At 39.5% G+C, this 15,712-nt stretch overlaps 2 protein-coding genes across 8 annotated transcripts in view; one reads left to right on the forward strand and one right to left on the reverse strand.

The window, feature by feature from the left end:
• Nucleotides 1-6,892, forward strand: part of SH3GL3 (SH3 domain containing GRB2 like 3, endophilin A3) — a 73,343-nt gene extending 66,451 nt beyond the window's left edge. For all 3 annotated transcript variants that reach the window (XM_077828972.1, XM_077828970.1, XM_077828973.1), the window contains 2 exons: nucleotides 165-292; nucleotides 6,060-6,892. In XM_077828972.1, coding sequence (XP_077685098.1) covers nucleotides 165-292; nucleotides 6,060-6,265 — 334 coding nt within the window. In that variant the 3' untranslated portion in view covers nucleotides 6,266-6,892. The remainder of the gene's footprint in view (nucleotides 1-164; nucleotides 293-6,059) is intronic.
• LOC144271564 (lamin-B3-like) overlaps nucleotides 288-15,712 on the reverse strand; it is a 31,010-nt gene continuing 15,585 nt past the window's right edge. For 2 of the 5 annotated variants that reach the window (XM_077828967.1, XM_077828969.1), the window contains one exon: nucleotides 12,009-13,688. In XM_077828967.1, the coding sequence (XP_077685093.1) occupies nucleotides 13,647-13,688 (42 nt within the window). In that variant the 3' untranslated portion in view covers nucleotides 12,009-13,646. Of the gene's footprint in view, nucleotides 1,144-12,008; nucleotides 13,689-13,820; nucleotides 13,856-15,712 lie in introns of those variants that run through there. The other 3 variants (XR_013347372.1, XM_077828968.1, XR_013347371.1) reach the window with 3 other exon arrangements.

The following is a 15,712-nucleotide window of genomic DNA, read 5'->3' on the forward strand; positions in this document are numbered from 1 at the left end:
AAATGTTACATTGGAGTCAAGCAGTTCTGGGTAAATAAATTACAAACTGTATTTTTTAAACCATCTGTCCTTCAGTTGTTAAAGCACTGAATCCAAGTAGAAGCTCCATAGCTCCTGTTGCCTTCCAGAATTAAATCACATGCCAATCTTCCTCTGTGTTTCAGAATAAATGGAGCATCTAGTCGTCCTAAGCATGAATTCAAGCCAAAACCTGTAATAACTTCAACTCTGGAAATCAGTGATAATCAGCAGCACAATGGGATTTCATACAGTTCTTCAGTGAAATCATCAGGTGAGCCCATGATTGTGGAATCAGCGTGTTGGTGTGTGCATTTTATGGAGGAATTATAGTTACTGGAGTTGAAGTATTGCTCATATAATGCTAGTTGAAAACCCGTAGAGTCCCACTGTTGTCCATGCAACTAGGCTGCCTATGCCTACAGCTAGCCCCCACACTTGAAAATGATCTCCTTTATGTTTTTATTAAAACAGTTAAAGGTAAAACTTTAGGTGTAACACATAAAATAAAATATGAACACAACTTATTTTGTTAGCATGTAACCACTTCTGGTTCCGAAAAGCCGATCAATAAAATGCAAACTTAGTCTGTGTAGAAGAGACTGCTGTACCTATTAATATGTATCTGTCACCACTTCACATGCATAGACCCTGATCTCATGAAAAAAACTATGGTCACCTTTTTTGAAATTCTCTTCAAGGTATTTAATATTATTAATCTTGTCACTGGTCAGTGGAGAAGCTAAATGTAATAACTGATTTAAATGTTGGATCAGACCCTTTATTTCTCATCTCACTGATCAGAGGCACTTTTCCTCTGTCTCTTATACCCTTTGTGAGCTATATGCAAATAATGAAACACAAAAGACAAACAATAATAAGGCAAAAGGAAAAGAGTGAGAAGCCACCAGCACTTTTCCCATAACCAGGATAGGCAAGGATCTGAAAGGAAAGCACCAAGGAAGCAGTGATCCAAAGGGTCCCATCCTTCACTTGGCTTGAGCATTAGGAGCTGGCTGCTGACTCTGAGACACAGTTACTCTCTGGGCTACTTTTCTACCCTCTGGCTTTATTCACTCTTTCCACTTTCTGCTTTCTTCCTGTCTTGTTTCTTTTTACAGAGAGCTGGAATGGAAACAAAGAGAGAGAGAGAGTTAGAAATGGAGGAGGATGGAAATATGGGGCTATACTTCATGCTCTTGGCTTGAAGAGAGAAAAAAGGCTAACAGTATATCTACACCAGGCTGGGAATGTGCCTTGTGGCCCGGGTAGATAGACTCACTAGCTCTGCTTGAGCTAGTGCCCTACAAATAGCAGTGTGGATGTTGCAAAGAGGAGGATTGAGGGAAATATTTTGTAACTGTTCTGTAGACTTTCTAATGATACCAGAAAGGTACATATTGTAGTTACCTATTCTAGCACTCTGAATTTTTTTTTCAGAGTTGAGGACTTGGGTGCTGTCCTTACCTCTTACTTATTCTTACCTCTTCCAGCAGGTGTGATCATCAGTAAAGCCATGGGTAATTCTCCTCTGTCTCTTCCTTCCCTGCATTAGAAAGTGAGCACTAACACTATTGAGTTCTATGCCAGGGATAAATGTGGCTCTGGCAGTATAACCTGGGAAGCTTGCTGTGCTTATTTTATATTTAAACAAGAATACTGAAACAGATTTGACTTATACTATATGATTTAGAAAATACAGTTCAGACAGTTTATGCAAAATGGTGCCAAGTGGTTTAGATGTTAGGAGCTGAGGAAGCTTGACAATATGTTCAGCAGTCTCACCTCATTCAGATCACTCCTCTAAACTCTCTTCTACTTTCTACAAAAACGAGCATTTTCACACTTAACTTCTCTGCCCACCCCTCCATCCTGGCTGACACTATCAAAATATGTGTCTGGCATCCCTCTGGTCACTTTGAACTAGATCCTGACACTCTTTCTCATACTAAATAGAACCTTATTCAAATATATCCATTGAATTCAATGGGACTTCTTGCAAAGTAAGGTACTACTCGTTAAGTGTAACAGCTATCATAGTCCAGCCCTTTGCTTGTATGTTGGAATGCTTTATTCCATATTTCATCACATTGCGCCTTGTACATTGCAAGTTCTTTGGAATAGGGGTGGTGTTTTCCTTTGTATGGTTCCTAGTACAGTGGGACTACTTACAGGAGTGACATGCAAACACAGTGAAGTATCAGGTCCTTAGAAATGTTATTTTATGGAAAAAAGTCCTGGATGATTTAACTGCTTTACTGATTAAGTGCAGATGACAAATCTATGTTTTGTTCTAATTTGCTGTTGTCCTAATTAATCAGCAGAAGCTGAGAGTATCATCTGGCTCATTATGAAACAGTTTAAATGCAGAGTCACATCTTGTCTTTCATGCCTTTTGCTCATCAAAGGAAAGTAGTTGTGGTTAGCTGTCCTATGTTTGAATGTAATGGGACTAACTCATGGGAGTAAAGTTACTTATTTGCCTAAGTGTTTACAGAATCAGGCTGGAAAAGAGGGCTAGAATAATCCTATCCTCAGGCACATCTAGCATGTGATTCTTTCTTTACTATATATTTCTGCTACTGTATGTGTACTTCAGTGTGCAGCAAACAGAGGAGCGACACCTACTGGAAGTTTCTTTTGAGGAAAAGTGGCATTTTTAGACGGTCATCTGGCATCAGCTAGTACAGTCCCAAAAATACATTCAGCTTCATGCTTTACAATACTTTCTCCATGTTCGTTCATTATAAATTCAATCTGCATTTGGGAAGTCCAGTAGGTCAGCACAAATAGTCTTTAGATATGTTTATTTATGATTCATTATGTGCATTAGCATTGCGCCAGGGAGCCTTGTCATGGACCAGGACCCCCCCTGTGCAAAGCACTAGACAAGTGTAGAGCAAAAAGACAGTTGTTGCCCCAAGAGCTCTCAGTCTAAATCCATGAACTCAGCAACTGCAGTAGGCAGCATGTTGCTTCAGCTACAGTTAGAGAGGCAGGTGCAGTACTATAAATTAATAGAAATGCTGCTGCAGTTTCCTTAGCTTCTTAAATCTCTCCGACAGCCTTCAGATACTGTAGTTTGCACAGTGGAGAAGGACAGAGCCATGTGACCTCTTTGTGTTCGTTAAATTGTGTTTTAAAACTAGCAACCAGCGCTGCCTCTGTTCTGTTCAGGAGGGGAGCTTTGTTTTGCCAGACTGTATAGCAGTGACACCAGATGCAGTAGATTATCAGCAGTTGCATTACTCTAATGAAGACCTTGACTGATGTTAGGCTCTGGAGTAGCTGTGGCCATTAGTTTAAGATCTTTCTGTGTTGTCTGAGATTTCCCCCCTCCCCACAATGTTTGGAGAAAGGCAAAAAGTTCCTTCCCCACTCCCAATCCTTTTATCCCTCCTCTCTTTAAGAAAAACAAAACCAATGCAATATATTGTGTAGTTATGAACCTAAAAGACTCAAGCTTTAAAAAAAATAAATTCTGCACCCAGCGTTATCAATGTCACATTACCCATCTTGCTGAATCAGAAATAAACTGATTGCTGGAGTAAATGTTGTATATCAAGACCCTGCCAGAACAGCTGGTGAAAACAAGAAATGTTTTCAGTTATTGAGAAAGGCTTCTTCTGCTGTTGAAATTTCATATGAGTAGATACAGCTTCCACATTCTATACTGAGGAAGCTGTTTAAAGAATAACTGAGTGTTTTCAAACTATTCACCCTATTTCTGTGGAAGACTATGGCCCAAATCCTGGCTTGCGTCCGAGCTGGGCTTAGCACAGGTCAGGAAGAGAGTACAAAAGTAGCTTTAAACAACCATCTGACATGGAATTGCCTGATTTGCCATTGTGGCTGTGAATGGAAATAGCCAGAGCACAGCTCATTCTGGCCACACCCCATTCCGTCCCCTAGTGCAGGGCTGTGAAGGAAATGGCATAAAAGCACTCCATCTTTTCTTCAGCATCTAAGGGAAACCCCCTTTTGCTGAGGGAATTCCCTGGGGGCAATTTCTACTGTGTTTATTGCCCTTTTACATTGCTAGAGTGGTGTAAACCGGCTGGGAAGGAATAGAGAATCCATCCATGAAGCATAACGTTAAAATTTTGAGGCAAAAAAAATCTAACATTGCGCCCCTACTTTTGTCATCATCACTTTAAACGTCCCTTGCTAATGTTCGTCCACAGATACAAGGGAAGTATTTACTGGGTTGAGTAGTTTTGCTTGCTCAAGGTGCTCTTTCTGCCTCTCGTTGCTAAAAAATTTGTCTGAGCAGCTACTTTTTAATGGTTTCCTTTGCTCACATTTTATAACAATAGCACTGATTTAAAAACAAATTTTAATGAGTGACATGCAATTTTTAACAGCTTCATTGGTTTTGAAAATCTGCATGCGTATTGCAATATTTAACAGAATGTATAGACTATTCCAGACAGAAATTAGTCCTCAATCGGATTGCTTGATTAGCATGCTAGATAATTTGGAGAGACAGCCAAGATTAGAATATTTGAGAATAGTGAAGATTTTGAGCAAAAAGGGAAGCTAGAATAATTTAATATTAAAGAGTCTCATTAGCTGTTTTGCTGTAAGTATTGAAGAGAGCATTAAAAACTTCTTTGTCTTGATATAATGCACTTTCCTACTGTAAATTGGCAAGAGGCAGCATGAAACCTTTTCCTCGCATTTCCCCTTTGTGAATAGATTTTATTCCAAATCACTGGATTTTTCTTTTAGTAAAATAGGTAAAAGTTTTTTTAAAAAACCAAAATCATAGGAAAAAAATGAACCTCAGCTGAACCTATGGGTAGCCCTCTGCCCATGGAACTGATCTCTAGCATATGACTAGCGGAGGATGAGCTGTTAGAATAATTTGCTATTCAGAGATTGAGTGAATGACTATAATAATGTATTATTCACATATCCCTAGCTGGCTTGGATTTATGCTAACCATGCATACACGAGAATGTCTATAACACTGAAAAGATTACATTTGTAAAGTTAGCCACTTTGGCGAGCAGTGAAAATTCCTTGTACTTTATTAATCATACATGTATAATAATTATCCATGTTGACTTTTCCCCATAAATTTAAGTACTGGTTTTAGTATTATGTATAGAATGCCACTAATATTTAAACACAAGAGAGGGTTTGGAGCGAACATCTTACAGTGTAACTAAGCCGAACACAATATACTAAAATCACAAAGAAAGTCAGATACTGTGTGAGTGGGGCTGCAATTAATCATCATCCAAAAAATAGTTTTAAAAACTTTAAGAGGCACTGTTGTTCCTATTATAACTATTGATCTAATTGAGGTAAAGGGCAGATGCAGTGAGTGGTTTGAATACATGAGCTGCCTTATCAGAGCAAACATCTGTAAATACAACTTAGAGATAATTGTCTCTCTTCATGTGGTGAAGAGGATAGAACCTCATGTCCCCATTTGGTAATTAAGGTCCTGGTCCTGAAAACATTTTCACAGGAGAGTGGTGCTGCTGAAATCAGTAGGGCCCCTCTCATGCATACATGTTTGTAGGACTGGATCTTTAAACTATTGTTTATAATTCTGGTGTATAGTGTTCTTTTTGAGTTCTTCTCCTCTAGTAGATTCCATGCAGCCCAGTTCTTAGTTTTACAGATTGAATAGACGTTTGTTCAGCTGTTTGCCATCATGCCTGTCCACTCACCTATTTAAAGAAAAATCCATGGTAATATAATTCATGACCACCCCAAATGTTAAAGTGATTCAGGTTTCCCAAGGGAATTCAAATGGCAGTAAAAATATATTTGCTTTTAAGGGGAGGAAAAGAGAGCTACCCTGCCCGTAGTTCATCACCCTCTATGCTGTACAGGACATTACATGGCAGGAGCAGATTTTCTGTAGGTGGAAGTGGTGGAAAACTAACAGCACCCACAATATGGGCCTATTCAGCCCATTGCCACTCATAGCAGGGCTAAGTTTGTCTCTTTGTTCTCATGCTCAATAGGTAAGTGGAGTACCTTAAAGCTATTATTAAATATTTTATTTTCTGTCATTGGGGCAGGTTCTTCAGTGCACATGGATCAGCCTTGCTGCCAAGCTCTGTATGACTTTGACCCAGAAAATGAAGGCGAGCTTGGGTTTAAGGAAGGCGACATCATTACTTTGACCAATCAAATTGATGAGAATTGGTACGAAGGGATGTTAAATGGAGAGTCTGGCTTCTTTCCCATTAATTATGTCGAAGTGATGGTACCTTTGCCTCAGTGAACACCTAATTCAAACTGTGAACATAATTTCATGATTGAAATGGATTCACAATTGTTTCATCAGTGTGGCATTCTGTGAAAGCCTTGCTATTTGACTTACAGATTTTTGTATGCATCTTTTTAAAATGTATTTATTTTGTATTCCTTTAGTTTGTAAAAAAAAAAAACAACCACCACCACCACCAACCACCCTTCCTTGGCTACATGAAAATGCAAAAAACTCAACCTCCACTTTTTTTTGCTTTGTGCCTGGAAGATTACTGTCTGAGGTGTTTACTGGTAGCTCACTGTTGCTCCAAAAATGCATTCCTGTGCTCTTACTGAATGTGGAGCCTTTTTTAATAATCCTCTGGCTGCAATGATTTTACTGTTGGAAACTATTTTTAAAAACACTGAGTAAAGCTAACTGTAACCAGTTCTTAAGAATTACTGATGTCTCTCAGCCTTTCTCATCCATCGCAATGTAACTTACTGTGAACGACCTAATCTGTATTTCACATTGTATGTTGACAAAAGGCTAAGATGTTGGTGTACTAAGTACAAAGTCTTAGAATTGAATATTCCTCTAATTTACTGACTATGCTTAATAAATATTACTGCGGGGAAAGTGTAAAGACTGCTGCTTATACAGTTGGATTTCTGGCACTTGTTTTCAATGCTGTGAAAGAGCACTTTCCTCTATAGAAAAGGAGTACTTGTGCCACAAGTACTCCTTTTCTTTTTGCGAATACAGACTAACATGGCTCCTACTCTGTTTCCTCTATAGATGCACCTCCGTTTTCAGAACACTTTAATGACATTGTGCAAAATGAACTGTCAAGACCAATTCCCTGAATCTTCGACGGCTGCATTTGTAACATAAGGGTCTCACTTAAAATAGAATCATAGAAATGTAGCTCAGTCACATTCATTCATAATGTCTGTTTATATTATCTTTTATTGACAGGATAGGAGAAAAGCAGCCTCTCTCCTCATATTAATTTGAGCCAAGTACAAAGTGATGCTAGATCATGTCTGCTATGGCCAGAGCTGTAGAAGATAACTTGATTGAGATGAATGTGGAAGTGTATTTCTAGAGATGGGGGTTGTAGCTAATTGAAATGACAATGCTAATTGACTTTTTTTTTTTTTTAAAGGGGGAGGGAGGAAGAGGAGCACCAGAGAATGTGCGGCGAAAGATGCAAGCCATTTTATAGCCCAGGAGGCACAAATCGAGGCAGGGACAGAGACTTAGTCTATTTTTGCAATGGAGGTATAGCCTGTTTGAGCTGCCTTGGCCTTAATTATGGACCTTCTGAATAGCAATAGCCAAAGAAATCAGCTAGCAGGGAAGAACAGATGAACTTTAGCCAACTTGCCCACTGGCTAAGACACCAGAGCCAGTGATTTGAAAGTAGAGGTGGTACAATTCAGGGATGAATTTGTACCTTTGCTCTCTCAGCCAGCCTCCCTCTGGGGCACCCTTTCCAGCCAGAGGCCTGCACCTTTGTTTCTTCCACTATGGAATCCTGTAATTCACTTCCACTCTTTGACTAGATCACTAGCTGACAGTACTCCTTTACCAACTATATTACCTCTGCAGCCCTAACTAGGTTTGGACCTTACTACAAAATTAACTCCAGGAGCTTGTAACTAGTATAAAACTAGCAGAGACTTAAGGCAGCTTCTTTTTCAAAAAGTATGATTTATTTGTTCATAAAAATTTTAACATGCAGAGAGAAACTAGTTAAAGTAATGAGTCTAAACACATTGTCTTATCTAAACTTAACATTTGCCTCATAAAGACAGGCATGAAGATTAAGTGGGGGTCTGCCTCCGTATCTAGGCACTGGGGCCCTATCTGTTTCTCTGCAGACCTTTTTTTCTCTTCCCCTGCCTCAGACTCAGCTTTTAAACTACTTTCAAGCTCTTCATTTGGAAATTACAACCTTGAAATCCTGGGAGTTTCAAACTATGCTCCCCCCAGCCAGTTCCTAGTCTGCAACAGTAGAGGTGAATGTCAGAATTATCTCTTCCATGCCTGCTTGAGTATTCCCAGTTGCACTAATCATTGTCGTGTGTGTGTGTGTGTGTGAGCAAAAAGCTCCGGTGGGAATTAACTCTGTTCCACAGTGTAATGTACTAACCCCACAGATAGTATGCTTTTATTATTATATGTAACTCCCCCATTCTTCATCAGAGCTAAGTGATACTATTTCAACAGGAAAATGCATCTTTTAAATGCTTAAAGCCTTCATTGATACCTTTAGGTAGGCTAACCTAGTTCTAGACCAGAGAATGAATGGTCTCCTCCCACTGACTGCAGGCAGCAAGGGACAGAAACTTGTACAGGAACAGAATAATACCAAGGGCACAATCCAGAGGCTGAGGGCAGTGTAGGGGGAAAAAAATCAGGATATTCTACACCTGATTTGTTCTAGCAAAAAGAAGTTTCCAGAATAGACAGCATGACAAAGTCAGAGTGAGACTTCCTTGACCTTAATGCCCACTTCAGCCACATAAGAGCAGCACAACATACAGCAACCCAGTGAACATCCTTATCTCCGCTGTTGGGTGCTTTCCAGGGGCATTTAATTGGGAAATGGGGAGCTTTCACTTAAATGGCTTCCAGTTGGGTTATTTGCAGTGCCTAAGTCTAGAAATTTTACATACACGGCTCTTATTTATCATATGCCCCTCATAGCACAGCTTGTCTTAAGTACAAGACATCAAGGAGATCTAGCAAAGGCAGGTTGGTATAGCTTCTAAAGATGGGCCCTAGAGAAGCCAGTATTAAACACATGGTTAGGATTTATTACTTTGCCTATAGCCAGTACATGTTCTTTTTGCCCCATTGTATAACTGTAGAACTATCTGTGCAAGACCTAGTACTTTCAGAATATGCTAGCTTTAGTGTCTATTAACCAACAGTTAGCCCCAGGCCAGCACTGAGTGTCCTAGGACCCACTATGGGAGGATGTGAGCTGATATTATGCCACCTGGGAGTTACCCCTAGGGAAAAGCATTTTAAGCTAGCTTTTGGTTGTCTTGGTGCCAAGGGGACAGCAGAGATGAGAATATGGAATACATCTTTGCCCTAAACCAGAGCTGCTATTTTGTGTTAAGGTAGCCTGGTTTACCAACAACTAGTACAAGCTATACAGCAAGTGGTGAGTAACACACTTGCCTTTTTAGGATCCTGAGAAACACCTCCCAAAGATTGGCTGCAACTGCTGGGCTGAGTCTGCATGTGGAACCCCAAATCAGCAGAAGAAGCTGGGAGGCTAGGTTGACATTCTAGGACAGCCTAGTCCTGTGTATGCCATCCAGATAGCCAGTATGCAGGGGAAGGGAGTTGGCTACTGGGCATCAGCAGAATGAAACTGAGCTGTTCCCTGCAGGGGTAGGCAGAGAACTCCATTTTGCTGCTCACCTGCATGGCCCAGCTGACCAGGAGCACTCTGCTTCACAAGGTGCATCTCCCCTTAGCTACCTACCCCTGAAATAGCCAAGCTGTTACAAGCATTGGTCAGGGAGGAAAACCTTTCAGCCTAAACAGACTGACTGAGCTGAAAGGATTTTCCTCAGACCTCACCTGTTAGGCCACCTTTGCTCCAGAAGTCCAGAGCTTGAGCCACTTGGGACCTGTTCTGTCCACTGAAAGATCTGCCTTGCAGCTTTAACTGTAAGTATTGGGGATACTTCACCTAAATAGAAAGGAAAGGGCTCCAGCTAGGGAGCCACAGGCACATTAAAGAGGGAGGAGGGTACCTCCATTGCACATCAGCAACAGGCCTGTAGCCTCCAGTTTTTGTATAGTTCCTTTCTGTTCAGGCAGCCCTCTAGACCTCCACCACAAGATCAGCTATGGCTAGGGACAGATTGAGGTTGTATCTGATTTTTTTTATTCTGAAGCGATAGTCTGAAGCTATTTCCTTTAAGGTGGATCTGAGCATTAGGTGCAGGGTTTAACCTGTTCATCTAGCTCTTCCTTTGCTTTTCCCCTTACCTTTCACATTAAACTTGTGCTTTGTGTGTCCTAGGGGTTGTATTTTAATTTATTCACTCAGTCCCCCAGTGGGGATACTATGCACTGAGAATAGAGTTTAACTCCAGCAACTAATAAAGTAAGGATAAGATCTGCAGCCCACTAGTCCTCAGGAAGGACAGCTACACAGAGGGAAGTGGATAGTCTCAAAGGGCCCAGGAAGGGTCCACATTTTGAAAGAGGGCATGGAGGTGAAGTCCTCACTCTAGTGGGAAAGAGGGATGGAGAGATATTTAAGTAGTTTTGGTTCTATTTTTTATCTGTACAAGGGGCAGTTTGTCTTCCTGGAACTATTTTGAAACAGGAGTGCAGAGACAGCAGGAGGACTCACCTTGTTCAGAATTTCCTCCATACATGAGGGCAAAGTCCTCATTGGTTGATGTTAAAACTTGAGCCCTTGTCCTAGGGACTATGGTCTCTTCCAAAGATGTAACCAAAACTGGTGCTCACTTAAAATATATTATCTAGACAAACAAATTTTTTCCTCTTCATGCCTTTCCTCTGCTTATGGCTAGAACTATGGGGAAGTGTCCGCTCTAAGTTACTTAAATTAGGGTTGACTACAGTAGGACTGGAACATTGACTGTGGAATGCATTTAAGACAGAAAATAGATTGCCTCTACATCAATCCATGTTATACCCACATCTTGAATACTATCTAAAAAATACACCAAACAGAAAAGACTTAGAAAAAGGCAACAAATCATTTGGGGTATGGAACAGCTTCCATATGAGGAGAGATTAAGACTGGGACTTTTCAGCTTGGAAAAGAGAAGACTAAGGGTGGGAGGTTGAAAATATGATTGAGGTCTATAAACTCATGATTGGTATGGAGAAAGCACAAGAACTAAGGGTTACTAAATGAAATAGGCAGCAGGTTTAAAACAAAAGGAAGTATGTCTTCACACAGTGTGTGACTCTTTGCCAAAGGATGTTGTGAAGGTCAAGACTAACAGGGTTCAAAAAAAACACCCTCCACACAAACTAGATAAGTTCATTGAGGATAGGTCCATTAATGGCTATTGCCAGGATGGGCAGGGATGGTAGCCCTAGCCTGTTTGCCAGAAGCTGGGAATGGGTGACAGGGGGATGATCACTTGATTACTGTTCTGTTCATTCCCTCTAGGGCACCTGGCACTGGCCACTGTTGGAAGATAGGATACTGGGCTAGATGGACCTTTGGTCTGATCTAGTATGGCTGTTCTTATACAACTGATATTTAAGCAATGCTGACTGGGTTTTTTTAGCCTAATAGTGAAAAAAATTGGGGTGGTTTAATGTTTATGGTGCTGTTTACATCTTTCTAGAAGACTCATTTTCAAATACCCAAATTACTAGCTGTTTGAACACAGTTGAATTAGAGAAGCTGCAACAGTTTGATGCAAACATTTCCAGCATTTCATTCTCAAATACCTATAGCATAATATACTAGTAATTCCTGTTACTATTTGGCATGTAAAAAGCCACTTTTCTTTGTGCAGTAGGGTCATTGCAATTTCAGCTTTATTCAGAACATGTGAATAGTGTGCAATAGTTTCTAAAGCAGATTAGTCTATTGTTGAAAGCTTCTATCTGCTTAAGGGAAAGAAGACTTAGCTCTTTAGGTGTATGTTTTTCTTAGCTACAATTAGAATTCAGACAATACAGATGTTAAAATACTCACTTTGCTAGAAAGATTTAGTTTAAGTTTAAACAATAAACCCCAAGAGTGATAATGTACATGGAAAATACCTTTAATAAAAAAATATCAATTGAACAGCCCAAGATTATAAACACAGCAAGATCATAAACAGAGCTTATTTTAAATTCTTCTAAAGTGACAAGGTGCAACAAAATGAAGGATTTGGGTCTGCTAAAATATGAAAGGCCAAATTCAGTCACCATTTAGGTGTCCAGTGTCTTAAAATACTATATTTTAATTAGTCCAATTGAAGGGAACTCTAAAGCACTCTAAAAAGCATGGTCCTAACATGGGCCAGATCTTAAAGTTCAGACATACTATGCAGTAGAGACTTTTAGCAAGGCAACAAAATGCTGAAAGCTGCTCCAGTGCTCAGATGGGGCTGCATTATCAGCTAACTTTTTAAGCAAGGAAACAGACTTGCTTTGCTTAACTAGGGACTCTTGCTGGGCCATTTCTTACCTTTTTATTATAGCCACTAGGTAAACAAAAAAATAAAGCTACAGTGGCTAACTGTAGTGGCTACCCATGATCAACCCCTCTATGTGCTAGACATTTTAGCTGTACCTTGTTACAATGCAATATTAATCCACTTGAACTCAGTGCTCTAATAGGGAACATATCTAGCTATTTGACAAAAACAGAAGTTGTCCTCACCTCAGTTATGAATACTGAAGTGACAGTGTAAACTGCACATCTGTATTTCACATGTTTAATAAGCACAGGAACTTTCTTAAAAGGGTAAGACGACTTAGCAATCATTGGAGTGTGAGATCTCTAGCTATACCAAACTGTTCAATTAAATTCTATCCCCATTAATATTTTGCCAAGTAAGCTGTTAACTTAGGTATGGATATATTTAACCACAGTATTGCTATGTTGGCATCAGACTCAGTTCACATTTGTAGTACAAAGCTACTCACCTCAAAGTTTAACACTTCACTATACATAGCTTCTATCCAAAGTGCTGTTGTACATAGTTTAATAAATACAGATTTTGAGGTTAACAGGTACTAGGCTATAGAAACAGTATAATAGTTGGTTTTTTTAACCACAGGTTAAAAAACACATGTTTTACAAATAGATTGCTCATTTTAAAACTTTACACCAGTAGATCATCATATCATTTGGCTTAGATCTTGGGGTGTTTGAAACAAGGATAACAATTTGTTCTGACTTTCAATTCAGTGGAGTTGCACAAGGTGTAAGTCAAGGCAGTATTTGGTCCACCTAAATTTCAGTCAGGCTTGAAACAGTTTTCCTTCTAAGTCTGCTTTTGAGAAAAATATTTTGAATAAATCAGGAGTTTAGAAAGCTGGAGCTATTACATTTGTGAGCAGTTACCATCCTTGGCTAGGAGGAGACATGCCTAGCAGGAGGTTATTGTAAACTTTAGGGCAAGTAGTTGTGGGTGAATAAATCAAATACTTCTATTTGTCCTGGAAAGAGACTTAGAAAAAGGAAATGTGCACTTTGATCTAGTTTCATTGAAGGCAGGGCCCAATATCAACAAATAGCATCCTCCAAAATTTGAAACTTCCTTTCGCCAAACACATCTGATAGGGGAAAAAATTCCTAGATTCACATGTTCCAGAAGCTGCAGAAAATTCATGCAGTCTGAAGGGTCACTTTGGTTTAAGGAGTGGTTTTAGGTAGTCACTACCTTGGGTTTAGTTACATGACAGAACAGCTGGGATCTTCATTTTGCTGGAGACACTATAAAGAGAAAATTAAATAGGTTAAACTGGATGAATTACTGGGTATACACAGTTTAGCATCCCTATTGTAATCAAGATTCATAAGAGAAAGAATGGAGAAAAGTGCATGATTAGGAGTTTAGTTATTTACCTTCTAACTAATTCCCACGTGGTTTATTCTTTGTCCTAGAGAAAAATTTTGAAGGTTAAATTTATTTCTGCATGAAAGGAAAGGAAAAGCTGTAACATAGGAGATGACTTCTGAACTGCAAACTGCTCAAAGCAAGCAAGACAGTCTAAAGAACTCAAAGCTGGTCTTACATACATGCAAAACTCATGCTTTAAGATAGCTAAAATGGCATAGGGCAAAGCAATAAGAAAAAGTTGTAAGATAGTCTTGTTAAAAACTACAGCACATGTTCTTTTCACCTATACAATGCACCAATGCATGATGAATTTTTACAAGTCTCTTCACTACTCTTCTGGCTTTTCCCTCTTGTAATACTATAGGACCTTATGGCTCTCACAGTATGGAGTCTTGCTAGTTAAACCATGTTTTGTTAACAGATGGTAGCAAAACAGGTTTTAGCTGGACATTCTTATTACAGTCAATAGTGCCTTCAAAGTTTGTTTTAGGCTGCTAGCAAAGAGGTGTTGGTATTTTTACACAGGATTATAAAAAATCTTTAGTATATACTGTATTTGAATTTCAACCTGGTTTAAGATCTTAAGTAGAGCCATCTTAGAAAGATGCTGGCTCTATCAGTAAGAGTTGTTTAATGATGTATTAAGATGAGCCACAAGAAACGTACTAGATTCAAAGCTTTCATAGCAGCAGACAGAGGGGTTAGTTTTCCTTCCTCAGCTTGAAGTGAGGCTAATGAAAGCAAAGCTGTCAGCCTCAGGGTTGAGTATTGGTGCTCAATTAAAAATGGGAGCTAGAGTTTAACAAATAGAGCTGGACTGAAAAATGGAAACATTTTCATAGAAACATTGTTAAAGAATTTGAAAATTTTCCAACCCAGCATGAGTTAAGTGAATCATGGGATTGTGGATGGGCAAGAAGTTGCTAGTTTGCATAGCAAAAACAGCTGAAAGATGTTGAATCCCTGCATATCCTTTGATTTCTATCCCATTTTGCTGATCCTGCTAGGACAGTGTCACTTGGGAAAAGGAGTCAATTTAATTTTAGACTAATTAAGCAACCTGTCTCAATCTAGTTTCAGACAGAGTTCATAATGTTTAATATGAAGTCCAAGTGTCATCTTCCAAAATAGCTTAGGAGTGTAGAATTGCACTCCTTTAAGGAATGGCAAAATGTGTTTGTCTCCAGTTTTTATTCAGGAGCTCACCTACATGACACCATAAGCCACTCATGAAGGTTAACAGATGTTTTGGACCCAAGCTGATTAACAATTTTACCAAGTTAAGACCATTTTATTAGAGAACAATGATTCAGTATCAATTTGTTCTTAAAACCACAGCTTCCAAACACTTGAGGGGGAACGTTCTCTTCAAACTAGAGAGTGTCCAGTTTGTGTGTAGACAGGTCATTATCTACACCATCAGGTCTCAACTGGAGGGTATGGGAGCCTTCCTACTCAGAGCTTGCAATGCCACTCATTCATTGAGGTTTGGCCCAGCCACCTCTCCATGATGGAGGGCCAAATTTCAGTGAGTAATGTGACCTGGTGCATGGGGGTCACAAAGCCCACTAGCACTCTGATACCTACAAATATTTCAGGGTATTAATGAACTTAAAGGTTGCCTAGCCTATGCAGTTAGACAGTAGAATCAAAAGGTCTGATTTATTTAAGTTAGATTCTACATTAGTGTGTTTGGGGAGTTCCAAGTTGAGATTAGGGGTACATGGTTTTAAAAAAAATTAAAATCCCTCATCTACAGCAACATTTCAGAAAGTTCTGTACCTTAGTTCTGCACTGTAAGGTTGTCACCAACATCAGGAAGAAGTTATTCTTCCAAGACCCTAGTACTGTAGTTAAGTGCCTGTTATTTTCCCTTCTAAAGCACCTGGATGTATAT

The sequence above is a fragment of the Eretmochelys imbricata genome, chromosome 10 (genome assembly GCF_965152235.1).
Source record: "Eretmochelys imbricata isolate rEreImb1 chromosome 10, rEreImb1.hap1, whole genome shotgun sequence".
In the NCBI taxonomy this organism is placed as follows: domain Eukaryota; kingdom Metazoa; phylum Chordata; order Testudines; family Cheloniidae; genus Eretmochelys; species Eretmochelys imbricata.